Source organism: Kogia breviceps, chromosome 7 (assembly GCF_026419965.1).
Source record: "Kogia breviceps isolate mKogBre1 chromosome 7, mKogBre1 haplotype 1, whole genome shotgun sequence".
NCBI lineage: Eukaryota > Metazoa > Chordata > Mammalia > Artiodactyla > Physeteridae > Kogia > Kogia breviceps.
This window is the reverse complement of record NC_081316.1, coordinates 54,768,581-54,796,580: the sequence shown is the minus strand read 5'-3', so window position 1 is coordinate 54,796,580 and position 28,000 is coordinate 54,768,581. Positions and strand designations below refer to the sequence as shown.

Here is a 28,000-nt window from a genome sequence, read left to right as displayed (position 1 = left end):
ATTAACAAAATAAACATCTGTATTTGACAACTGTGAACCTGGATTTGGTCATTTTTATAGAGTGTCATCTCCACTTTTCCTTGCTATGTCAGCCCACTTAGTGAAATTCTGAATATGACAATGAAAACTAAAGGGGAAAAATCACATTTTGGTAATTTATTTTGAATTAAAAATATTTATCTCCATTCCCATCATCTTCATACTGAAATTAAACATTGCATCTCTTAGTAGCATGTGGGAGAATCAGATATGTATAATAGGAAGCCAAAAGATCTGTTATAAATACTCTATATTTTTCCCCCAAAGTTCAGAATTTTCACATCCTTCACAGTTGAATAGCAGAGGCAGAAGGATTATTTGCTTACCTTTGCTTTGACTTAATCTCATCCAGAGAAACATTTCATGGTTTGTACTGGGAATTTTCTCAGTGGACTGCATCTTTAATTTTCTTAGTGAAGTCTTTTGGGAGATAGGCTGCTTTTTTGATGTATGTCCATTTTTGATGTATGTCCATCTCATTAATATAAAAGGTATCTTTAATTAGAATAAGAAACTCATTTTCCACATAATTTTAGTATTTCTTTCTAGTTCTATGATATTAAGTATTATCAGGTCTCACAGTACTTCTTGAATTTTTTTCACAGTAATTTTGGAAAGTTTTTCTTAAAATGTCTTACCTGAGTTCTGAATAATGCTACCTTAGTAGCATTATTAAACTGTAAGATGCACAAAAAAAGCATTCATATAGTAGGTCAGCTGAGTGTTGGTGTTCACGTATAACAAATTAAACATCTGTTAAAATCTGTTATATATGAATAATGAGATGCCAGGTAATGTTAACATGAGCACAGTATCTTTTAAATTAAGGTTTAAATTTTTAATTCTGAACTTGAAAGGTGGAAGCAGTTTCTTTTACCAAAAATATGTAACTGAAAGAATTAATATTCATATTTATACATGTTTATATGCATATGTCCGTCAAAGGTAATTATTTGTAGAGTTCATATCCTATTTGAAGAGTTTGTTTAAGCCACATCCACATATTCTTTCATACACGTACTTAAGTTCAACTTAAAACCTTCCTTTTCTCTGTAGGTTAACTATTTTAAAGTGTTTCAAGATACAATGAGGAAATGGCTCAATGCCTCAGTCAGGGAGAATTCCAGTGACATCTGCAGTGGAGAATTATGTGGAGAATGGGAAACGGAAGAGGCCAAGGTTGGAAGAGCAGGTGGGGGAGTAGGACATTAGGTCAGATATAATAAAAACACTTATGTGGAACTTAAATACTTTTTATTGTGTCTTTAGCACTTTAATATGTGATTGTACTTAACAGAAGAATAAGAAATAGTTGATTAAATCACCTGTGGTATAAAGAGAGATTACATATTTATATGAATAAAATAGAGTAATGAATGCGGTAGAGCTTTGTAGAATACTCTTGTTATAAGAAAAGGCTGATATTTTGTGTTTTAGGCACCTGAACTATGCACCTTATGGTGGGGTTTTACCTTTTTTTTGTTTTATGTTTTTTTGGCTAGGGCCCTACTGTGAGGTAGTGTTAGTTTGGAATGAAATTCTAGAAGTATCACTTCTGATACTTAAAAAAAAATTTTGCACTAGGGAATTAAAGCAACTTTATTTTGAAATAATTTTAAAATTAGGAGAATAGTGTAAATAATTTTTTATATTCTTCTCCCATATTCATTAATTTTGTTACTCTTTATTTATCATTCTCTGGATATTTTTTTTTCCTGAAACTTTTGAGAATAAGTTGTAGATATCATACCCCCTTACTCCTAAATACATCAGCATACATTTCCTAGAACAAGGATATTCTTTTATAATCACAGTACAATGATCAAATTCAACAAATTTAACATTAATACAATACCTTGTCTGATATACATTCTGCTTTAAAGTTTTACCAGTTTTCCCAATAATGCCTTTTATAGCAGTTTCCTGCTCCCTCCATCTAGGGTCCAGTCAGTATTGTACATTGCATTTAATTGTCACACTTTAGTCTTTAATCTGACACATTGCTCAGCCTTTCTTTGTCTTTCATGGCAGTGACATTAAAAATATCTATGAAAAGAATGCTTAGCACCAAAAAGGAATTTTTAAGAAATGTTAAAATTAGAGTTTGTTATAAATCATCACTTAACTTTTTTCTTTATAGTTCTGCTCTTTTCTTTTTGGGCTTGCTGCCATATTTTAATGTCATTGCTTTGGCTTCTACACATGACATATACAGTCTCTCATTTCATCTAGCTCAGTTGCCAAGAAGAAACTTTTAAACTTATTCTAGTTTTCATTTTAAGATTGGGTTGAGCTTGTCAAGGGGATTAGAAAGGACAAAACAACACCTCAAGATACTACTGTTAGTCTGTTTGCATGCGGTGGAACTAGAGCCAGAATGGGAACCTTTTACTTCCTGACGTTTCTTGATTTTCTTTCTTGAATGGCTTATTGTGAAGTAAGTAATGAATAAAAAGCAGTTAAGAGTTCATACTGCAGAATTTGGTGTAAACAGGTAGGATAATGGACGGGAATGAGCATCACCCTTGGAGTTTGCTAGACCCGTTTGAATCCCAGTGATACTCATAACTAGTTGGGTAGTCTTGACCAAGTTATTTAAGCCTTAGAGGAGAATCCAGGTAAAAGGGGGATAATAATACCTACAGTGCATGTGTTTTGCGGAGCATTAGAGATAATGCAAAATGCATAATAGTGCCTGGCACGTAGTTGGTGCTCAAGGAATGGTTATTATGTTTTTAGAAAATCATAGACAGCTCTAGGAGGGATCTTAAAAATCACCTGGATAGGGCTTCCCTGGCTGCGCAGTGGTTGAGAGTCTGCCTGCCGATGCAGGGGACACAGGTTCATGCCCTGGTCCGGGAGGATCCCACATGCCATGGAGCGGCTGGTCCCGTGAGCCATGGCCGCTGAGCCTGTGCGTCCGGAGCCTGTGCTCCGCAACGGGAGAGGCCACAACGGTGAGAGGCCCACATACCGCATGAGTAAAAAATGTAATTTCAGGCTTGTCAGGCTATCAATAGAAATAAAGCAGAGGTTTTAAGGATATATGTATACATATATATATATATGTGTGTGTATATATATATATATATATGTATATATACACACACATTTCTAAATATTTATATTCAATATTAAGAGGATTTTCAGCAGGCATAATTAAGTTGTTTTTCTGTAGCTTTTTAGCATATGTCATGTTCAAGTGCCACTTCATAATGAATTGCTTATTTTTGGCATAACAGTTTTCTTTAGTCTTCATCCCTGCTGCTGTGCACACCAAAAGTATCTTAACCAGTGGACTCACTTTTAGTTTTTTGGTTTCTTTTGGGGGGCACTTACAACTCTTAGAAAGATTGATGATATTTCATGAGTTTTATTCTTCTGTAGAGGTCTCCCAGAGAAAACATTTACTTATATATTTTTTAAACTCATTCTGTCTTGCAGTTACCATATGGGTCCACTGCACCATTTTATAAATTTAATGTGCATTTGAGGATATTAGTGATCTTATTTTGTCTATATCTTGAAACATTTTGCTGTTTCATCCAAGGAATTATTTCATCGTTACTCAATTCTCAACTGTGGAAGAAAAGAAAGGCTGAAATAATAAGAAAAAGGAAAAATGATGGAATTACTTGAAGCAGAGGTTGGCAAACATTTTTGTAAAGCTTAAGTTAGTAAATATTCTAGGCTTTGTGTACTACATATGGTTTCTGTGACATATTCTTTAAACAACCCTTTAAAAATGTAAAATCTATTGTATGACCTATCCTGGGTCATACAGAAATAGGTTATGGGCCAGATTTAGCATGTGCACCTTAGTTTGCTATTGCCTTATCCTACAGTTTTCATATTGCATTGTCCAAAGGATTATGTCATGTTTCAAGAAGTATAAAAGGAGACTGGAGACACCATCTTCATTGTCTGCTTTTTGCTTTTATTGGACAGAATTAGGAATTAATAATTTTTCCTATTTTGTTCATGATGGCAAAGAGAAGAAAATTGACAGGGGAACAAATTTCACAATTTTGTGTGAATCAAAAATGAATACAGGGATTTCCCTGGTGGTGCAGTGTGAAGAGTCTGACTGCCAATTCAAGGGACACAGATTGGAGCCCTGGTCTGGGAAGATCCTACATGCCGCAGAGCAACTAAGCTTGTGAGCCACAACTACTGAGCCTGTGCTCTAGAGCCTACAAGCCACAACTACTGAGCCCATGTGCCACAAGTACTGAAGCCCACGTGCCTAGAGCCCATGCTCTGCAACGAGAGAAACCACTGTAGTGAGAAACCTGCACACCACAATGAAGAGTAGTACCCACTCGCCGCAACTAGAGAAAGCCTGTGCGCAGCAACAAAGACCCAACGCAGCCAAAAATAAATAAATTTTTTTTTTTAAAAAAGAATGAATACAATGAGGCAAATAGCATTCTAGACTCATGATGTTGGTGAAGTTGATCATATAAGCAAAATCTCAAGATTGAATCTTCAGATGATGGTCTCTTAGGTGAATTTTCTCAAATAAAAAAATGGTTGATTGAACAGTATATTTCTAAGGACCAAAAGAAAATATGGTATTCTTATCCATTTAGTCATTCAGCAAGGAGGAATTAATCATGTAGTATTTCGTGACAAAATCTTGGACATGTGGTAAAAGGATGTGTGCTGCTATTCTTTCATCTCTTATGTTTGGGCTCCAAATTTGACCGGATCCAGTTTGTAAGTGGACATTGCTGAAAGTGGGTGTGTATACAAAGGTGATGAGAAGATAATGTGGAAATGAATGAAACTATTTGGATTGATTATTCTAAATAATGTTTATAAGTCTAAAAATGACAGTGTTTTGCAAATTGCAGATTAAAGAAGATGGCCATTCTTTCTTCAATAAATTACAAGCCATTAAAAGTTTCAAAATTTCAAGGTTTCAAGTATTGCACTTTGACAATGCAATTGCCAGAAGAAAGACCAGAAGTGATGATAAGCTCGAATCTATTAGATGTGTTTAAAATCAGGAGTCAGATTTATAAAATGGATATGTTCCACATTTATTAGTGACACTTGAGGAGCAGTTGTATTCAGAGAACGTGGCCCATTTTGGCTATTTATAACTTAAAAACCAGGCAAATGTGGGAAATCTGGAATGGATGTTTGAGTTTGCTGTACTTTAGTACTTATTAAAATTCTAATAAAGTTTTTTAATATCTCTTTATTCTTCTGAACATTTTTTGTGAAATGAAGTGTATATTGTTTTAAAGAGTTACACCCAGATAGTAAATGATGATGACTGCTTTTCCTTGTATACTAACAGTAAAGCACTAGTTTCCTATAGGATTTTCTCCTCTGAGTTGTGCCTTGTGTTAGGCTAGTGAAGAGAGATACTTTGAGAAACAACCTTAAAAGATTTGCTGATTCTTTTACTATTGGAATGTTACTGAGAACTTTCTGTAATGTATGTTTTTTTTTAAAGACCAGGTCAGATGCTTTACTTTCCCAGCTGTTTTTGTTTTTTAATTTTTTGGTTATAATAAGACTTAGTGTAACTGATCATGTTTTTCTTTTTACTTTGGCTGTCAGGAATTCATATCCAAAATTAAACACTCACTGTAGGTTTGTACATTATGTTCCAATGTTTCTTTCCAATATTTTATGGTTTGCAAACAAGAACCTTTGTACTTGGAGGGTATCAATTACTGTGTCAAGCCCGTTTTGAGAATAAGATTGACTAAAGGAATGGTTTAACTGCACAGTGGATTTCTTTGAAAATATAGATTAAAGATTACTGAAGACCGAGGGTTTTTTTGTTTTCCTCATCTTAAGTTGTCTTAGTCCCAGAGAGCTTTAAAATGAAAGAGTCAGAATATTTCCTTAGCCCCAATTTTTACAACAGATCTTAGAGAGTTTTCCTTAGGGCTTCACTCATTTGCCAAGAGCTTGTGTGTGATAAAGGATGGAGGTTAGAGATGACAGGGCTTTCTGCTTGGGCTGATCACTCTTTGGGTAGTTATAACTAAGGCAGTAGTAGGTTGTATTGAACTACTTTCCTTGATTGAGATCATTGGAGCCTGTTACACGGGCAAATAGCTGTACATTTTCTGGACTTAGCATAATTCTAGGCTTAAAACAATTAAAATGGGCTTCCCTGGTGGCGCAGTGGTTGAGAATCCGCCTGCTGATGCAGGGGATACGGGTTCGTGCCCCGGTCCGGGAAGATCCCACATGCCGCAGAGCTGCTGGGCCCGTGAGCCATGGCCGCTGAGCCTGCGCGTCCGGAGCCTGTGCTCCGCAATGGGAGAGGCCACAACAGTGAGAGGCCCGCGTACCGCAAAAAAACAAAAAAACAAAAAAAACAAAAAAAAACAATTAAAATGATGGAGTAAGGAACTCCAAAAGTTCATCCCTCCATAAAAGCAACAACAACAAAAACTGGCAAAAACTCTCAGAATCAACTTTTTCAGGACTCTGGAAACTAACCAAAGGCTTGTCGCAACCAGAGGGACATTTAATCAAGAAAAAACACTGTATCTCTGTAAGAACAGTGAGCTTTGTGGCAGTTCATCTACCCTGATCCCAACCCTTGTTCCTCAGCTCAGTGGTAGCCTTGAAAATAACAGACCATGTTCTTGGTACTGGTACTGATACCAGAGGGCGCAGAATGGACCTTATTCACAATTAATTGTAATTAACTTGTTCTGTGGTTCCCTGGAAGACTGATTTAAAAGGCTCACCTTTATCTCTTCTAACTTGGAACTCTTCCACTGCTAAAATGACTTTCTGCATATGTTTGTCAAAAATGTTTACAGGTAAATGTATTAGTCACTGCTGCCTGAGGCAGTGACAACAGTTGGGGCAAATAACAGACTAACCAAAAAGCTTGGAAGGAAAGGCTGGGAATAAGATACTTTGGGGAACAAGGGTTTTGAAATTCTCTTGAGGATTCCTGGGAATCTGAAAGACCGCATGGGTGTCCAGGGCTGTGCACATGCTTGGGAAAGACCTAAGAAGGTCCTAAGTTCTTAGTGATGGCTGACCTTGAAGGCATGAGTATTTTTTAAAAATACATTTGTTTGTTTATTTATTTATTTATTTATTTTTGGCTGTGTTGGGTCTTTGTTGCTGCACAGGGGCTTTCTCTAGTTGTGGCGAGAGGGGGCTACTCCTTGTGGTGCGTGGGCTTCTCATTCCAGTGGCTTTTCGTTGCAGAGCACAGGCTCTAGGCACGCAGTCTTCAGTGGTTGTGGCACGCAGGCTTCAGTAGTTGTGGTGCATGGGCTTAGTTGCTCCGTGGCATGCAGGATCTTCCCGGACCAGGGCTCGAACCCGTGTCCCCTGCATTGGCAGGCGGATTCTTAACCACTGCACCACAAGGGAAGCCCAGAGGCATGAGCATTGAAGGCATGTCTCAACACACAAAGCCCACCTGCAAACACTGGGAGAATTTTTTGGTTTCAGGCTTCTAAGGAAGATCTCTTTCCATTCACTAGCTAACCACTAACCTAATAGAACAGAGACACCAGTGGTCACAAATGACAAAAAAATACAGACTTTATAGTATTAGTTCAGAAAAATCATTAAACAAGGAAACAGCCACAACAAACAGTAGCAATAAACCCTAAGGAGTGGTGAAACATCTGATTGCTGGAGTTGCCACATTATTAAATATCCAGTTTTCAACAAAATGCTATGAAGCATACAAGAAACAATGCTCTTTCACAGAAGAAGTGAATAGAAACTGTTCCTAGGAAGTATAGACATTGGACTTAATAGTCAAAGACTTTAAGGAAGCTGTCTCAAATATTCTTGAAGAGCTAAAGGAAATCAGGAGAATGATGTATCATCAAATAGAAGATAATAATAGAAAAAAATTTTAAAGGAAATAAGTTATGGAGTGGAAAACTACAGTAAATGAAATGAAAATTTGACTAGAGGGTTTCAGAAGCAGATTTGAGTAGATGCAAAAAAGAATCAGTGAATTTGAAGATAGGTAAAATATCTAATTTGAAGAGCAGAAAGAAAAAAGAATGAAAAATGAACAGAGCCTTAGAGACCTGTGAGACACCATCAGGCATGCCAACATATGCATAATGGGAGTCCCAGAAGAAGAGGAGAGAGGGGTAGAAAGAATATTTGAAGAAACAATTGCCCTAAAACTCTAAATTTGATGAAAAACATTAATCTACACACTTAAGTAGCTCAACAAACTCAAGTAGGATAAACTTCGCTCCAAGACATGATAAACTGCCAAAGACAGAGCATCTTGAAAGTGGCAGGAGAAGCAGTTCATCACATACAAGGGTCCTTACGAGATTATGGCTGATTTCTCATCAGAAACATTTAGTCCAGGAGTAGTGGGATGACATAATTAAAGTACTGAGAAAAAGTCAATCAAGAATTATCTAGCCATCAGAAATAGAGAAATGAAGATGTTCCCAGATAGACAGAAATTGGAATAGTGGCTAGAGGACTTACCCTATAGGAAATGCTAAAGGGAGTTCCTCAGGCTGAAATGAGAGGACCTGGGATAGTAATTCAAATTCATGTTAAGTAAAAAAGAACACAGCCAAAGGTAACTATACAGGTAATTATAAAAGCCTTAATACATACTTAGTAACTTTGCTTTTTTTCCTATCTGATATAAAAGACAATGGCATAAAACAAAAACTCTTTAAGTCTGCTTATGGGCATACTAGGTATAAAGATGTAATTAGTGACAATAATAGCATAAGGGAGAGAAGCAGTTACATAGGAGCAAAGTTTTTGTATACTATTGAAATTAAATTTGTATTAATCCAAACTAGAGTTGTTCTATATTAAGATGTTAATTGTAATCCCCAGTGCAACCATTTAAATAATATAATAAAAAAATATATATAGTAAAGGAAATGATAAGGGAATTAAAATGGTACACTGGCAAGTATCTATTTAACATGAAATTCAGCCCTTCAATTAAAAGGTAGAGATTTGCAGAATGGATTAAAAAACATGATACAGCTATTGATTCAAAGATATAAATTGGTTGAAAGTAAAGGATGAAAAAAAAATTATGCAAACCAAAACCAAAGGGTCACTCTATCAAAAAAACACAATTACAAACTTTTGTGTACCTAATAGAGCCTCATGAAGCAGGAACAGAGTTGAAAGGAGAAATAATCAGTTCAACAATAATAGTTGGAAACTTCAATACCTTACTTTCAATATGGATAGAACAACTAGACAGAGGATCATCAAGGAAACAGAAGACTTGAAAAACACTATAAACCAACTAGACCTAATAGACATATATAGAACATTCTATGCAACAAAAGCAGAATATACATTCTTCTCAAGTGCCTATGGAACATTTCCTTGAATAGCTGTATGTTAGGCCACAAAACAAGTCTTAGTATGTTTTAAAAGATTGAAATCATGCAAAGTATGTTCTCTGACCACATTGATAGAAATTAGAAGTAACAGAAGTAAACCTGGAAAATTCACAAATCTGTGGAAATTAAGTAAAACAAATAATTTCAAAATACCAAAAATATCTTAAGCCAGTCATGTTTAGTGAAGTGTGTGTATTTTTAAAGCACAGAAAAATACAGTAATGTTTGTATTCATATGCTTGAAAATTTAATGAGTTTTGATACTTGCAGTAAGTGTTCTAGTTATTAGGAATGTGTGTTGTCCTAGAGTTTTGTTCTGTAGTATTTGTTTAGACATTTTATAGTCATATAAAAAGAGCAGATAAACCAAAAATCTGTTCATTGTATGATTTTCTTTTCTTAGACTAACTTTCTGATTATGTCTTATGTGGATTAATAAAACTGGTCTATTTTTTCATGTATAAGTTAGCTGACACTTAGAGGCTTAGATATATCAAATATACATTTGATATATTTTATATATTTATGATGTATTATATATTTTACTTGTAAATAAATATATTGTAAAGGCGAAAATTACTATTTTCTGAATAAGCTGCAAATTTCTTTATTGCCTATCTGATAACGGATCATCAGGTATTGAGTGGGGTGATTTATGACATTTAGTAAAATATGCCATGTCGTTATCAGAATTAATGGCAATGAATTCTCTTTCTTTAGTGGAATAATCAGAAAATATTAAAACTAATTCTAAGTCTTTAAAAATATCCTTCCCTCAGAGTTAGCATTGAGAATCTTTTATCTAATTAATGCTCATTTATTTATTCTTCTCTTCTCAATTTTCATTTCTAGCTGCAATAATTTTGTAAGTTTTAGAAAAGTAACAGCTATTTTTCTGGTGAGGAAAATTTTGGTTTTCTTAATTATTAATACGGCAAAAGCTAGGCATCCTTTTACATTTATCTGAGAAGAGACAAACTTTCTTGTAACAGAACTTTTTAGTGCATATAGATCAGAGAGAGGTTCTTCACATGTTTATAAAGGAATTCGTGTGTATACAAGTTAAATTTAAAATATGTGGCACATGTTAATTTTTTTCAGGAGAAGGAAGCCAGCACCCTTTTGGAGCCATGAATATTGTCCGAACTCCATCTGTTGCTCAGATTGGAATTTCAGTGGAATTATTGGACAGTCTGGCTCAGCAGACTCCTGTAGGTAATGCTGCTGTGTCTTCAGTTGACTCATTTACTCAGGTAATGGAATGTGCATTTCATTATTTTCTAAAATAATTTAAAAATCACATTCTGTACTTTAGAAATTAGCCTGGTGGTAGAATTCATGTAAAAATGAAGGTAAACACATATGACATAAGTTATTGGCTTCCATGAATATTTTCAGTTTGTCTCCCTCTCTATAGGTATTTTAAAATTTATAAGTGCTTTGATGAGACTTAAATTTTTATAGTGATGAAATAGCTCAGAGTGATTTTTTAAAATGGGTTTAAATATTAACTTTTTCTCTTTTCCTCCCACAATTAGTATCCTAAGCTGTGAGTATACAGTTGTAATCCTGATAAGCAAGATCCTTGTCCTCGTGGAGCTTAAAGTGACACAATTCCATAAGGATTGACTTTTAACCTGTCTGGCAGAGGCCTGAAGGGGAGAATGATCTAGGAAGAGTTATAGCTATTACAAAGGCCCTGTTATGTTTGAAGAATAAAGTGAAACTTTGTGTCTGGAGTAGGGTGAACAAGGGTGAGAGATGGGAGATGAGGTTGGAGATTATGGGGGAGGTGGCTGCAGGATAAATCATATGCGACCTCATTGGCTTTTGTAAAGACTTTGGCTTATATTCTGTTTGGAAGAGAAAACATAAGAGAGTCTTGAGCAGGAGAGTAATATGATCTAACTTACATTTTTATTGGATCACTTTTGCATTTTTGGAGAGAAACTGTAGTGAGGCAAAGAGGGAAGGAGGAAGATCAGTTAGGAGGCTCTTGTGAAAATCTAGGTGAGAGATTTTAATGACTTGAACCAGGAAGTATGGGGAAGTAGAAATGGAGGTGATGAAAAGTAGTTGATTTCTGGAGATAATTGGAAGATGGGGCCAATAGGGTTTCATGGTGTGGATCACATGTGAGGTCTGAGATAGAGACATCAACTATGGCTCCAAGGGTGTTGGATCCAGGAACAAGAACACAGGAATATTGTGAAAAGAATGAGTATGGGCTGGGAGTAGAATCAGGAGTTGAATTTTGACTGTACTATGTTTGGGATGCCTGTTAGATATCCAGCTGGAGAAGACAAGTTTAGAGTTCAAGAGAAGTAAAAATTTGGGAGTCATCAGTGTAGAGGTGGTATTTAAAGTTGGGAAGGGGATGTGATCATTAAGAAGTAACTGTAAATAGAAAAATTGGCCAGTGACAGAGCTTGGGGCCATTTCAAACTTGAGACGCTTAAGAGATAAGGAGAAATAAAAGGAAAGGAGCAGCCTGAAGTAGGAGGAGACCCCAAAAGTGCTGTTTTGGAAGCCAAGCGAAGACGGGATTTTAAGAAGGAAGAAGTGATCAATAGTATTCACTGCTGATGGGTCAAGTAAGATGAAGGCTAAGAATTAACCATTGGATTCAGCAAGGTAGAAATCATTAAAGGTTTTGACAAGAGTTCATAGAGGTGGAAAGGGAGTTTGCAGCGAGGTTGAATGAATTGGAGAGGAGGAAATGGAAACAGTGAATATAGATGACTCTTGACGAGTGTTGTCATAAAGGACAGCAGATGAATGGTCTGGTTGCTTGAGGGGGCTATGGGGACAAGGAATTCTTTTTTCTTTTTGTTTTTAGTCAGAGATATTATATCATGTTTGACAGGAATGAAGCATTAGTGAGAGAAAAATTGATGGTGCAGGAGAGTGGGGAGGCTTGTGAAAGTGGTGTCCTTGAGTAGGAAATAAGACCGTATTGGGAGGTTTTCGTTAGGATAATGGACAGTGTTTATAGTAATGGATATATGGGCATAGACAGACTCAGGAGGTTGGTAAATGTGCTGATGAGAAGTTGTGCAAGTTCTCTCTCGATTCCTTCTCTTTGCTCAATGAAATAAGAAGCAAGGTCATCAGCTAAGATTGAGGGGAAAAGAAGTATTGGAAGTCTAAACCAAAAGGATTATTAAACAAGTCCTCTAGGAGAGGAGGAGGGTGAATGGACTAGGGAAACCTTCTGGGCTTGCTGGGCCCCATATTTTTGAGGATTGTGGCCATGAATTTAAGCACTGACTTTCATATGATCTCTTCAGAATGGGCCAAATTAAAGGATGGCAGAGTCTGGGTGTTAAAAATTTTGTTAGTAATTAAAAAAATAAACTATGCTGAAAAAAGCAAGTTGTAAAACAATACTTATAGTGTCCCATATAGATTGTATTTCAAAAATGTCTGGAAAATACATGACAAAGTGATGTTATCCCTGGGGAGGGGCAAGAAGACTTTTTACTCTATAAATATAAGTTATTTGAGCTTTCTAATGAAGCATATGTATTTTTTATTAAACGTTTTATTGTGAAATATTTTAATATATAGAAAAGTGCATTCCACAAATATTTATTGTATACCTGTTGTGTGCGAGGCATTTTTTAAGAACAAACAGATAAAAATATGTAGACAGGATAAAATAATACCCGTCCTTATAGAGCTCTGTTTATAATGGGGTATATTGGAAGGCTTCCATGTGCCTTCCACCTAGATTTAACTGTTACATTTTGCTATATTTGCTACTAATTAAAAAATTATATAAAGTGTTACAGATACAGCCCACTGCTCTCTGCTTCTCTTCTTCCCTTTCCTCTCCAGGTAGCTACCCTTGTAACTTTATATATCTTTCCTATCTGTATTTCAGTACTTAAAAAAATTTTTTCATATTTGTTCACAAAACATGTATAGTACTATTCGTATGTGTGTTTAAACATGTTTCTAATTTAGCTTAGTTATTCTTACTTCACTTTCGTTTTTATCAGTAGTACATGGTTTAGAAAGTCAAATAGTTTTACATGTAAAACAGCTGTCCTCTATTATACCTTTTATATTCTGCTTTATTCTGCCTCTTAGCAGCAGTCACTTTCAACCTCCCCCTCATTTTTTTTCTCTTTCTTGTATTTATTTCCACGTGTCAGAAGAAACTTGATTAATCTTTCTTTATTAATTTGTTATAGGTATTTTCCATTGACTTACTGATACATAACATGATTTACTCTCTTAATCCTCTGTTCTCCAAAATACACAGATATCTTTTCTCCCCACCTTTCCAATATAGATTTTCATTAAGTTAGTATTCAGAGTTGTCAGTATTATGACCTGGTAAATGTTTTTCAAAACTGAGCCATGTGTAGTGCTATGATTATATTTCTTGTTCTGTATAACTTTTGATTTATCCTGGTTAATAAATTTCTCATTGTTTTCCTTTGCATGGATTTCTGTATTTCCATTTCTAATAATTTATGCCCAAACTCTGCCAATTTTAAATTTCCATTCAATATATTTAAATATAGCAATTTAAAATTTGTCTTGGAAACATTCCTCTTGGAACTCTCTCTTTCTTTTTTTTTTTTTGTGGTATGCAAGCCTCTCACTGTTGTGGCCTCTCCCGTTGCCGGGCACAGGCTCTGGACGTGCAGGCTCAGTGGCCATGGCTCTTGGGCCTAGCCGCTCCAGGGCATGTGGGATCTTCCTGGACCGGGGCACGAACCCATGTCCCCTGCATCGGCAGGTGGACTCTCAACCACTGCGCCACCAGGGAAGCCTGGAACTCTCTTTTTTGTTCCATTGTGGACTGATTATTCTCTGGGTCTGTAGCATAGCTGTTGTTAAGGTATTGTTTTCTTTCACCATTACTCCAGAAATTCCTTTTAATTTCTCTTCTGTGTTGAATCCCTTTTTTTCTGGTTCTTCTATTTTTCCTTCTTGTTATTTACCCTTTCGTATGTTTTTAAAATGGATATAAATGTTTGTATCACACTGCACAGACTTCTACAACTTACTGTTGTTCACTCAGCATTATTTTTAAAGATGTATCTATGTTGATACATGGAATCGATTTAGTTTGTTTTAATTGTCATATATGAATGAGCTGCAGTTTGTTTTTCCATTTCCATATTGGTAGATGTTTTTATACATTCTTAGTAATATTTATCAGGCCTTAAATTTTTGCCATACTTGATAGGTGAAATTAGAATATTACTATTGTTTTGGTTTGTTTTTTGGACTGTTGGTGAAGTTGAGCATCTTTTCAGATTTTTGGCCTGCATTTGTATTTTCTTTTATAGGAATTGACTGTTTACATAATTTCCCCCAATTTTCTATTGTGTTATTTTCAGCACTTTTTAATTTTAGCTTTTTGGGAAAAGGCCTTTATGTGTTCTGGATAATAATCCTTTGTTGTATATGTTGTAAATTTTTTCTCCTACCTTGTCTTTTAGTATTGTTTATGGTGTCTTTTGCATACAGACATTATATATTTTTCTGTAGACAAGTTTTATCAGTTGTTTCCTTTATGATTTGTGGATTTTTTGTATTTAAGAAATTCTTCCCTATGCTGATATGTAAAGGTGTTATGTTCTCGGGCTTCCCTGGTGGCGCAGTGGTTGAGAGTCCGCATGCGGATGCAGGGGACACGGGTTTGTGCCCCAGGCCAGGAAGATCCCACATGCCCTGGAGCTGCTAGGCCCGTGAGCCATGGCCACTGAGCCTGCATCCGGAGCCTGTGCTCTGCAACGGGAGAGGCCACAACAGTGAGAGGCCTGCATACCACCAAAAAAAAAAAGATGTTATGTTCTCTTATAGTTCTTAAGGCTTTTAACGTTTTACTTTTTGAATTGTGTTTGTGTGTGGTATGGGAAGGGATCTAGACTCATTTACCCCCTATGGAAAACTAGTTGTTCTAGTCCCATTAAATGAATAGTTAGTCCACATTTTTTTTATTCTGAATAATAGCATCTTTGTTATATATCATGTGTCACATATGCTTAGGTTTGTTTCTGGGCTCTCTCTTTTATTCCAGTTAGTTTATTTGCCTGTCCCTTTGCCAGGAAATATCTTAATATCTGGAAGGCCAAGTCCCTCCTCCTAGTCATCAAAATAGGCTTAGGTATTTTTCATAATAATTTTAGTATCAGCTTGTCAAGTGCCATGAAAAATCTTGTTGGAATTTAGTTGAAAATAACATTGGATTTATAGGTTTAATGTGCCTTTCTCACATTAAGTATTCCCATCCGTGAACATATTGTATCTTTCCACTCGACACGGTATATAAGTCCTTTCATTTGTTTACTTTCTTATCTCTCAAGACCGTCTTAAAATATTTTCCACAAAAGTCTTATTATTAGCTTAGCTTATCATTTCCCCTAGGTATCTTACAGACTTTGTTTCTTTCATGAATTGGATCTTCTTAAAGTTACATTTAAAAATTTTCTTGCTTGTATGGAGGGTTGCTGTTGATTTTTTTTCTCCTGATACTGATCTTTTAGTTAGTGATCTTATTGGTTCAACTCTGATATTGGTTCAAGTACCTTAACAGTAGAGTCTCTTGGACTAAACTACCTCGATATTATTAAACAAAAACCCTAATAAGGTGTTTCTTCCATGTAGAAAAGAGACAGCAAGAACCTTCATGGCTAGGTTTGTGTTTCGGAGAAAGTGATGTTGGGAAGATTATTTTTGAGTGAATAAAAGGTAGTATTATCGTTAGTAGCTCATTAATTTTGGGGGTTAGTGCTTAAACCCATTTGATTCTCAAGAAATGTGAATCAGTTTACTTCTTGCTTCTACGAAGGAGTCTTGGAGGATGTTAGTGGATTTGCCCATTTGAGGGTCAGTGAGAACAAACAGACCAGGAAATAGAAATGGAATAGTGTTACCTTTCTCTTCTTTGTAATTGATGGCTAGTAACCAGTTGTTCCTTTTTTATACTTAAGTTTTTATCTTTCTGGTAAGAAAAAGTCTTCTTGGATATGGTTACTATTTTATTTGAGAAAATAGGTTGATTTGATGAGGGTGGTATTTGAGGAGAGGGGCATCTCCAAAGGTGGCGATAAAAGATATTTTGAATGAAAAAACATTTTTTTCCCAAAATGAATATATTATAAACTTTAAAATATTTGATAATCATAGAAATTCTTAGAGATATAAAGAAAGTACTAAAGGCAGATTGTTATGATTTTGTGGCATAATGTCATTTTATGACTTGCCTTAATGTTCAGCATTAGACTATCTCAGAACTCACAGTCCTTAAACCAAGTTAATATGACATTTTTGATTAAAAATATTAAGGTCTAAATGGAATATTTAGTATAATCCATTAATCTATTTATTATTAACTTTTAGTTCACACAAAAGATGTTAGACAACTTCTACAATTTTGCTTCATCGTTTGCTGTCTCTCAGGCCCAGATGACGCCAAGTCCATCTGAAATGTTCATTCCGGCAAATGTGGTTCTGAAATGGTATGGGGCATTTTGTAGCTCTCATATTAAGGCTTCTAGTAACCTACAAAAAATGTGTAATTTTACTCATGAATGTATTTCTTCTTTGACATTTAAACATATTCTTTTATTGTGGACATCAGAATACATTAACATTTGCATGCAATTAAAAAGTATGTACTTTAGAGTTCACATTAGGAATAATTTTTACCCCCAATAATATTTTGTTATATAGTAGCCATTTTGGCTTTATAAAGACAGGAAAATAAAATTGCTTATGTTTTAGGGACCACAGTTAAGGGCTGTACATTTTTTATTTTTTTATTTTTTATTTTTTTTATTATTATTTTTTTTTGGTACGCGGGCCTCTCACTGTTGTGGCCTCTCCCATTGCGGAGCGCAGGCTCCGGACGCACAGGCTCAGCGGCCATGGCTCACGGGCCCAGCCGCTCCGCGGCATGTGGGATCTTCCCGGACCGGGGCACGAACCCGTGTCCCCTGCATCGGCAGGCGGACTCTCAACCACTGCGCCACCAGGGAAGCCCTGCTGTACATTTTTTAATATTTTGAATTATAAGTACTGTATATGAGGCTTGAAATATCAATGAACTTTTTTTTTCATAAGTAGAAAGTCTTGATCTAAAATAAACATGTATAAAACATCAGAGTGGTTTATACTGCACCCTGTACGTGAATCTGTTTCTTCAGCTTTTCTATGTTTCTGTTTTATAGATATTTCTTTTCACTTTGAATATCCCAGTGTTGGGGAGATACATAAGGAGAGTTTGTTGAGAAGTGGTAGCATGGTATAGCATGGATTGTACTAGAATGTATTAGGTTTGAGCTTTGTAATAATGTAGCTGTGTGACCTTGAGCAAATTATTCTCATCTGTGAAATGAGGGAGAAGGAGTTAGATTTCATTTTTTCTTAGGTCCTTTCTAGCTCTCAGATTTGCAAAAGAAAAAAAAAATTAATAAAATTTATTATGATTTGTGCTTTCTGATACAGCCAGTTAAATCACTCTGCTTGTTGTCTTTTATAAATCAATAATTAAACTCCCAGATTAACTTTTTTAACTTTCTAAGTTTTTAATCTTAGCAGTTTAGAAATGACATGTAAAGTTATTTGCTTTTTGATGAGTCATTTGTCAGATTATGAAAGATTCTAATTAAATTTCTTATAAATATGTTTTTCTTTTGTAGGTATGAAAACTTTCAAAGACGACTAGCACAGAACCCTCTCTTTTGGAAAACATAATTTGAATAAAATAATTTTTAATGGATTCTGAAATTTGTCATGTTTTGAAGATAATCATTCTATTTGAAAGCATGAAGTCAAAAGGATCATGAAGCCTAAGTTTAAAAACTGCTTAGTGACTATGAAGCTTAATTAAAATCTTTACAAAAATTAAAAACATTGAAAGATGAAAATATGTTCATCATTAATGACTTTTTCCCTTAAGCTGAAAATATTCAGAGGCAAAACATTTTGTTTTGGCTATGATTCATTTTTTACTTAAAAGTAAAGCATAGTCACAATATTGTACCAAATGCATTGCATTTATAATCTTTCATTTATATTTACAGTGGTTTGCTAGAATAGTTAACTTAAAATCATCTATATCAAAATTTGGGGACTTTTGGAAAAACATATCAAATATACATTTTTACATATGGAGAAATTATTTTCAGTTAGTATTTCTTTAGATTAAAAGTTTTTTCAGAGGAATTCCCTGGCAGTCCTGTGGTTAGGACTAGGCGCTTTCACTGCCGTAGCCTGGGCTCTATCCCTGGTTGGGGAACTAAGATCCCACAGGCTGCGTGGTGCGGTCAAAAAAAAAAAAAAAAAAAAGTTTTTTCAGTTAACAGATTGGTTGTCACTTTTTATATCTACTTGATCAGGTTTTGTTTAATATTGGTAATGTTACACACTTGTGTATAGACTATAGGATTCATTACTTCTTTGTATGAAGGTAAAGCCTTTGTGTCTCATTCAAAGGGAACCCTTTGACTTTTACTGGTGATGCCCATTGACCAGAAACCACCAGGGTCTCACCTGTCCAATGATCTTTATAGAGATACAACAGGAAGTATTAACTAAAAACAAAGTGTCCCTTGGCTTGCCAAGAGGATATAAAGAGAGTGTGATTGTCCATGACAATCCTGGGTAGTGTTTTTTTTATTATTAATTAATTAAATAATTATGGCTGCGTTGGGTCTTTGTTGCCGCGCGCGGACTTTCTCTAGTTGCAATGCACGGGCTTCTCATTGTGGTGGCTTCTCTTGTTGCAGAGCACGGGCTCTAGGCTTGCAGGCTTCAGTAGTTGTGGCTCGTGGGCTCTAGAGCACAGGCTCAGTAGTTGTGGCGCACGGGCTTAGTTGCTCCGTGGCATGTGAGATCTTCCCGGACCAGGGCTTGAACCCATGTCCCCTGCATTGGCAGGCGGATTTTTAACCACTGCGCCACTAGGGAAGTCCCCTGGGTAGTGTATTTAAACTGGTTTGTTGGACTTTCACAGCAGAGGATGAGGCAAAATTTGGACCACTTTTCTAATTGTATTATTCTTGCTGCTGGAGTAGTAGTCTTGCACAGTATGCATAAAGAGGTTCAGTTATCACTTCTGAGAGCTCTCCCGAGCAGCCAATACCTGCTTCATTTTGGAAGTCTCTTGTTACCCTTCTAAAGGATACGTGCTACACTGGAGAGAAAAGGGCTTTAAATATCAGAAATCCTCTTAATTATTCCATACACCCAAGATAGGTTTGGGTGTAGGAGGTGGGCAAAAGCCTGGTATTGATGTTGTAGTTCCTGGTGAGTTACAGATAATATCAGGAATATAGATTTTTGTCTATATTTTGTCAACAGGAGTAAGCCAGTCATTGTTTCCTTGGGGTGGACACATTCTCAGTGGAGCTTAGTTCCTTCATAGATGTCTGGAAAATCTTGGAGAAAACGACTAGTGCAGTGAGAATAACTCCAGCATTTGTTCCTCCCTTGGTGATGTTGGTTCTGCTGACAGTGCTGTAATGATTATAGCAGAAGTATTTTGTTGACCTGGAGTAAAGTTCCAGTTTTTACAATAATGAAGACTGGGGCTAATAGTATGAGGAAAGTTCAAATATCAGAAGGAGCCCTTGGGAGGAAATCGGTCTCAGGAGTTTAAAGGAACAACTGTTAAATCTTCTGCGTGGAATTTAGCAGGTTCAGAGTCAAATTTCACCGTAAAAGATTTAATAGCTATTCTTTTAAACTCCTGAGGAGACCAATTTCCTCCTAAAGGTCTGTCCCTTCTGCCATGTGAGGATATATGGAGACCTATGACCTGGAAGAGGGCCCTCAGCTGACCATGCTGACACCTTGATCTTGGACTTCCAGCTTCTAGAACTGTAAGAAACAAATTTCGGTTGATTATGTGAGTCTGTGGTATTTCGTTATAGCAGCTTGAAGGGACAAAGACACATTGAAGCATTTTATTAACAAATTTTACTTGAACATAGTTTAACCTAGGAAGGCTGAACTCTGGATTTGTCCATTTCTTTTTCTTTTAAGTTTGGTTTTTAAAAAGGGCTCTTAGAATAGTTTTGAATTTATTAAAATTTGGAGAATGCCAAACAAACTTAATTTTTCCTATTATCATTTTTTTTCCGTAAAATGAAGGAAACTCAAGAGAGTTTAGGCAAAAAAGACATCTTAACAGTTTTATTATGCCTCAGTATGGGAAAGGCAAAATCATAGTGGTCAGAGGAGACAAGATATGAACATGAGTCAAAAATATCCAAAGGCAAGAAATAGTCTCAGCCAATATCTATATTTAGTATACTGGGAAAAACAGTAACACCATTTACCATCTGTGCCCAATGGATCCACTTTTAAAAATGCTTCTAAGTCACTTTTTGAATAATTTACTGAACAAAAAAAAGGGGTAGTAAGGGACTTTATTAGAATTTTAAATGAGAAAATAGCAAGCTCAAACGTGTTTCATATTTTCATAGTTTAATGATATTTGTACCTGATAAGGGCATTGTCTTCTGAATTTAACTAACTATACTTGAGTTGTCATGTATGAACCGGGAACATATCCGTCTTGTAAATGCTGATTCTAGATTTCAAATACATGTCTAATAGGTTCTACCTTATCATTACGTCTTGGTTCTTGTCAAAATGCAATACATGAAGAATTAGTTGAAAACTGACAGCCAATAATTTTGTTGAAGCTGTCTTCTTAGGTCAATAGTTGTAAGCCATTTTCATTTTTAGATTTTAGATTTATGGATTTATTAGAATGATCAAATAATTTTTTATTTCCATATTTTGTATTTCCGTAACTTTTCTATATATACCTGCTTTCAGCATTTGCCTGCTTATAAATCTTATTAAGGTATAATTCACATAACATCAAATTCACTCAAAGTGTACAATTCAGTGTTTTTTAGTATAGTCACAGGATTGTGCAACCATCATGATCTAATTTTAGAACATTTTCATCCCCTCAAAAGAAACTCCATACCCATTAGTATTTAATCCCTAGCCTCCAGAACCCCCATCAGCTCTAAGCAACCATGAATCTACTTTCTGTCTCCATGGATTTGCCTTTTCTGAGTATTTTGTATAAATGGAATCATAGTATAGTGGTCTAGTGGTCTACTATAAGACCACTATATTATAGTGGTCTTTAGTGACTCACTTCCTTTACTTAGCATAATTTTTCAGGATTCATCCATGTTACAGCATTTATCAGAGCTTCATTCCTTCTTATTGCTGATAATATTACATTACATGATTATACCACATTTTATCCATATATCAATTGGTGGGCATTTGGGTTATTTCCAGTTTTTGGCTATTATGAATCATGCCCATATGAATATTCATGTATCAGTTCTTATGTGGGTATATGCTTTCATCTCTCTTGGGTATATACCTAAAAATGGAATTACTGGGTTACACGGTAACTATGTTTAACTTTTTGAAGAATTGCTAAACTATTTTTCAAAGCTTTTACTTTCCCATGAGTGGTGTATGAGGGTTTCAATAGCTTCACGTCCTTGTCAACACTAGTTTTTTTCTTTTGATTGTAGCCATTCCAGTCGGTGTGAAGTGGTAATCTCCTGGTTTTGATTTGCAGTTGTCTAATAACTAATGATATTGAGTATCTTTTTGTGTGCTTATTGGCCATTCGTTTATGTTCTTTGGAAAAATGTCTATTCAAATCCTTTGCCCATTGTTTGGTTATTTGTCTTTTTATTGTTGAGTTCTAACAGTTCATTATACTGTATACAAGTCCCTTATCAGATATATGGTTTTGCAAATATTTTTCCCATTCTGTGAATTGTCTTCATTTTCTTGATGAGAGTAATAGTTGCAGCATAAAAGTTTTTAATGTTGGTGTAGTCTAATTTATCTTTTTTCTTTTGTCACTGATGCTTTTGGTGTCATATTTAAGAAAATATTTTTTCTATCAATCTGTAAAGGTTTATTCCTGTGTTTTCTTTTAAGAGTTGTATAGTTTTAGCTCTTACATTTAGGTCTTTGATTTATTTTGAGTTAATTTTTGTGAATGGTGTGAGGTAGGGCTCCACTTCATTCTTTTGCATGTGGATATCCAGCTGTCCCAATACTATTTGCTGAAACATAGTTTACTTTTGTTAATTTTGATGCATAAGCATAAAAGATGAAAGAGTATGTGACTGAGATTATTAGGAACTTTGATATTTTCAAAAGTGGGGAACTTTTTTCAAAAATGATTTGAGTGTATCAGAATGTTCAGAGTGGTATTCTTTAATAATGAGAGAAGACAACTCTCAGCTGAGCACAGAGATAGCTTTACCATTTTAACAGAAAAAAAAATCTAAATTATAGTTTTACTCTTTCTGTTTATCTTCTATGTAACAATATCTAGTAATAGTTTCATGAGCCTATCTTTGTGAATACATTCATCATACTTAACCAACTTTGTCAACAGTTTTAACATTTATTAATCATTTCCAGCCTATTATTTGTAGCTCATTATGAACCCAGACAAAGTTCACCCCTCAAACCTTCTTCATTTTCTGTATACTCTTAAATTTGTCTTTACAAAAAGTACTCTTGTATTCTAGCAGGACCACTTTTTGTTTTAAGACAAAAAAAAAATTGTTTTTTAATCTAGGTAGAAAAAGTGTTTATTACTCTGCATGGACATCCACTTACGTACACAAATTCTTTTATATTCTTTCAAAATGTATATGCATACCAACATAATATAAGGGCATCTGAATATCCTTTTGAACCTGGTAGCTGAGCTACTCCAGTTATTAAATAAGAGCACATGTATAGTAAAATTATATTGTCTATCCAAGATTATGTTTCAATTAAATTGATATTCATTAATATTCTTAAAGATAACTAAGGCTCTGGAAATTACAAATTAGGCTGACACAGGAAGTCCTTATGGCAGTCTTATGGAAGTATAAGAATTACACAAATTTAAAACCTCTCAAAAGACACAACCATTCCATTTTGTTAAGCACAATTTTAGTTTTTTTTGTAGTAATAAATGATTTGTGGAAACAGTGTTAACCCATAAAACCTATACAAGAAATTTAGAGACTTTAAATCGTGGGAAAAAAAAAAACACCCTAGTCTTGTACAAACTAGAATATTTTTACATTGTGATAAGGGGGAAAAGTGATATTATTAACTCTAATTTGTGTAGAATCATCTGTATTTCAGGAGTAGTTAATGAACTTTTTCTTGAATACAATTTATTAACCTGTGTACATAAATGAAAGTTAAAAGACTTTTCATTTAAAAGCTCTGAATGCCTTGCTTTTCTTCTTGTAACTATTTTCTTAACTAATAGCAGTTAAAATTTTTTTGAGCTACAGTTGAAGCAGAAGTATTTTCCTTAGAAGAGCCAAAATGCAAAGCATTAGGAGGTTTTCCCCCCTTCCGGAGTTTCTTGAATTATTTCTTGAAATTTATATGAACATTTCATGTAGGCCAATTAGAACAGGAGCTCCTGTAGATTTTAAGAGCCCTTATCTTCTGATTCATTCCTCTTGATTTTAATGTACCTCTCAAATAAGCAAAAGTTTCCCTAATTGACCACTTGTAATTCTAAGTTGCCTTTGGTGAAGTTGTCATGGAGAAATGTATATGCAAAAATGAGAAAATAGAAGTCAGAGTTCTGTTCGGAGATACCCCAAGTCTTTTGAGATGAGCCATAGGACAAACAGGCTGTTTAGGTTAAAAGCGAAATTATTGCTTGTGTGAGTCTCTGGTCATTAATCAGCAGTCTCCTGGCAGAGAGACTATCTTTCCCGAAGCCAATTTTTCACACACGGACAAGACTGAAGAACATTGCTGTATTGTCTTAAAAAGTTCAAACTTTTAAAAGTTTGCTCAAATGATGCTGGTTTATCAAGACCTTGTGAACTTATCAGTCCTTGGAAGGCAAGCCTGGAGGACAGGTTTAATGGGTCTATTAACTGTCTTCTGTGAACTTCTTTAGACACGTAGCAGTACTGTAGACAATAGGCAGGATGACTAATGGTAAATCAAAGATTTGGCAGACCTTCACCAAGGAAAATGAGTACATATTTAATCAGATAGGCAAAGAGTCCCAGGGGAATTTATTCCCAGGACAAAACCCAAAAACACATCACTGAAGAACTCATTGAAATTGAATAATGGATTCAGTTTCACCACAAGGGTGACTCTAAGGGGGAAACCAAAGGGATTTCAGGTGTTCACATTACCATCCAGTTGAGGGTCCAGGCTAGAGTAGCAAGGAGCTCAGTGGGATCTAAACTTGTTATGCTCTGCAATACAAAGACCACCAGGAACAAACCCTTATTCAAACAAAGTTATGCTGCAGCAAGGGAGACCGTAAACTAAGGGAACAATCGGGCTTCTCAAATGGAAAGAATTAGGGAAGGGTTTTGGGAGCCAGAGTTAGTCTTGGAGCATCTTGGCAGGGATGCATTGTTGGAAGTCAGTGATCTCTAGAACGCATGAGCCTGAGTACAGTTAATGTTAGATCAGTTTGTTTGGGATCTTATCTTAGAATATATGGGTCTGCATGTATTTAAGATGGTTTGTCTTGCATGTTAAGGTTTGATGCAGTTTACCTCTTTGCAAGTCACATGCAAGTTGGAGTTTCTGTTTCAATTCATACTGCTTTAAGAAAATATCCATAGTTTAAAAAGAAAATCTTTTTAAACTAGTACATTTATTGCCTAAGTTAGAGTGGTGGTCTTTAGTTTCTATATTTTGGTTTTTTGTTGACTATTAGTTTAATCTTAGTTTTTTATTTGGCTCTTAATAATACATCAGGTCATGGAATTAGGAGCAGCTGTTTGTGACATTTGAGTATATCTCCTTTCACTTTATTTATGGTTAAAAAAAATTTTTTTTTGACTGCGTTGGGTCTTTGTTGCTGTGCATGGGCTTTCTCTAGTTGCGGTGAGTGGGGGCTACTCTTCATTGCAGGGCATGGGCTTCTCATTGCGGTGGTTCTCTTGTGGAGCTCAGACTCTAGGCATGGGGTGCAGTAGTTGCAGCCTACGGACCCTAGAGCATGCAGGCTTCAGTAGTTGCGCACAGGCTCAGTAGTTGTGGCTCACAGGCTTAGTTTCTCCATGGCCTGTGGGATCTTCCCAGACCAGGGATTGAACCCGTGTCCCCTGCATTGGCAGGCAGATTCTTAACCACTGGACCCCCGGGGAAGTCCCTATTAAAATTTTTCATAAGCAATATATAATTTACTGGAGATTGCATAGAGCTGACAGAGGGTTTGTTTTCTTTTTAATTGAGGTTCATTTGGTTTTTATTAAGCACGCTTTTCCCTTAACAGGTTCTGTTTTTCTTAACTGAGTTTTTGTTTGTTTGTTTTTTGGCCTCATCACATGGCACATGGGTTTAGTTCATGGCCAGGGATCAAACCCATGGCCTCTGCAGTGGAAGGGTGGATTCTTAACCACTGGATCTCCAGGGAAGTCCCCTTAACTGAGTTTCTGTTACTGAAGCTAGCTCATACCAATTTCAATATTAGTTTTTCCTTTGATCATTACAATGGTGGTCACATGTTAAATCTAGACTGAAAGCATGTGAAATTGTTTGGGCTCATGCACTTTATTCATCTTGATTTCTGGCCAACATTAATGGAAATTGAGAGAAGGACTACTATTCAACAGTGACTGTGTTTAAAATAGACTTATAAAAGTAAGCTGGCAGATTTGTAGTGTCTGCTCCTTGCCAATTTTTATTTGATTTAAAAGATTTTTTAAATACTTATATATTGAAACCAGTCTAATCTCTTTAATTAGTTTTTGGGAAAACCTCAAAAAGTTATCCTCCACAATCATACAGTGTATTGCCTCCTTTCTTGCTCAGCATTAGAAGGAATCAGTGTAAAAATAAAAAATACACTAAAAACATTGTTTCTCGAAAGTGTATTGTGATATCATTTTGCATTATATTGTAGCCTGTAGAGTTAGATGTTCTCAGGCATTTTTTACTTCCACTGATTATTTAGCATATATTCCAGACTGATATTCAGTCCCCTTGTCCCATTCCTTTTCTATCACCTTGACCAGAAAAACCTGAGTTCTGAGTAAGTACAACCACATGTACTTTTTTTTTTTTTCCTCTTGGTAAAAGGCCACTGAGTATTGCATTAAAAAAATCCTATAACCACAATCTCTAACGTCACATTGGTTGTCAGTGCTGCTCAGCAATCTTATGTTTTTTGATAAACTCTTCCATCTCATTCACCACAACTGTTGTTTTTCCTGTCTGGGTGCCTTTAAGATTTTCCCGTTGTCTTTTATTTTCAGCAGTTTGAAAATGATTTGCCTTAAGTGGTTTTTGTTTTTGTTGTTTAATCTTGCTTGGTGTTTCCTGAGCTTCTTGGATCTGTGATTTGATGTTTATTGTTAATTTTGGAAAATTCTTGGTGGTTATTTTCTTGCAGTGTTTTTCTGTTTCATTCTTTCTGTCTTATCTTTCTTCAATTCTAATTACATGTATGCTTGACCACTGATATTGTGCCACAACTCTCTTATTATGTTTTTTCTTCTTTACATTTTTCCCTCTTTGTGTTTCAGTTTGATTATTTTCAACAGACCTATATTCAAGTTTACTAAATTTTTCTTTGGTTACATCAAGTCTACTGATAAGTTGGTGAAAGCATTCTTCATCTCTCTTAGTGAGTTTTTAAATTTCTAGTATTTTCATTTGATTTTTTTTCTTATAGTTCTCTCTGCTGAAATTACCTATCTGATCTTACAAGTTGTCTATCTTTTCCATTAGTGCCTTTAACATATTAATCATAGTTATTTAAAATCCTCCTCCAATAAAGATGTTAAAAAAAAAAATAAAATAAAATAAAAAAAAAATAAAATCCTCTATCATGGGCTTCCCTGGTGGTTCAGTGGTTAAGAATCTGCCTGCCAATGCAGGGGACATGGGTTCGAGCCCTGGTCTGGGAAGATCCCACATGCCGCGGAGCAACTAAGCCCGAGTGCCACAACTACTGAGTCTGTGCTCTAGAGCTCGCGAGCCACAACCACTGAGCCTGTGCGCCACAACTACTGAAGCCCACATGCCTAGAGTCTCTGCTCTGCAACAAGAGAAGCCACCGCAGTGAGAAGCCCATGCACCACAACGAAGAGTAACCCTCACTCGCCGCAAGTAGAGAAAAGCCCGTGTGCAGCAACGAAGACCCAAAACAGTCAAAAAAAAAAAAAAAATCCTCTATCAGTTCCAACATATATGTCATATCTGAGTCTAGTTCTGATGATTGCTTTGTCTGTTAGGAATATGTTGGTTTTTTTCTTGCCTTTTCCCATTCTTTGTGATTTTATTATTGAAAGCCAGACATCTTCTTTAGGTCTGGAGTCTGAGGTAAATAGTTTTTGTGCCTGGCAGTAGGCATACCTTATTTTCTACTAGGCCTTTATTCCAGGGTTAATAGTTGGCCTGGGTTTGAGGCTTTGAGATTACTGTCACTGCACCACAGGCTTAAAATTTCCCTAGCTATACCTTGTGTTTTCGGTGGGGGTAGTTTGCAGAGGTTTTCTTTTTAATGTTTCTCCACCCTCACCTTTAGATTTTCCCTTTGTGTTGCACCTTAGAGAGGATCTCTCTTGCAAGTT

The 28,000-nt window shown here is 35.6% G+C and overlaps 1 protein-coding gene across 2 annotated transcripts in view; it reads left to right on the top strand.

Moving 5' to 3' along the window:
• HIKESHI (heat shock protein nuclear import factor hikeshi) overlaps window positions 1–18,144 on the top strand; it is a 29,511-nt gene extending 11,367 nt beyond the window's left edge. The window contains exons 3-6 of one of the 2 annotated variants that reach the window (XM_067038320.1): window positions 1,096–1,231; window positions 10,500–10,651; window positions 16,764–16,882; window positions 18,065–18,144. In XM_067038320.1, coding sequence (XP_066894421.1) covers window positions 1,096–1,231; window positions 10,500–10,651; window positions 16,764–16,882; window positions 18,065–18,119 — 462 coding nt within the window. In that variant the 3' untranslated portion in view covers window positions 18,120–18,144. The remainder of the gene's footprint in view (window positions 1–1,095; window positions 1,232–10,499; window positions 10,652–16,763; window positions 16,883–18,064) is intronic. The other variant, XM_059068527.2, reaches the window with a different exon arrangement.
• Window positions 18,145–28,000: the final 9,856 nt, after the last annotated feature.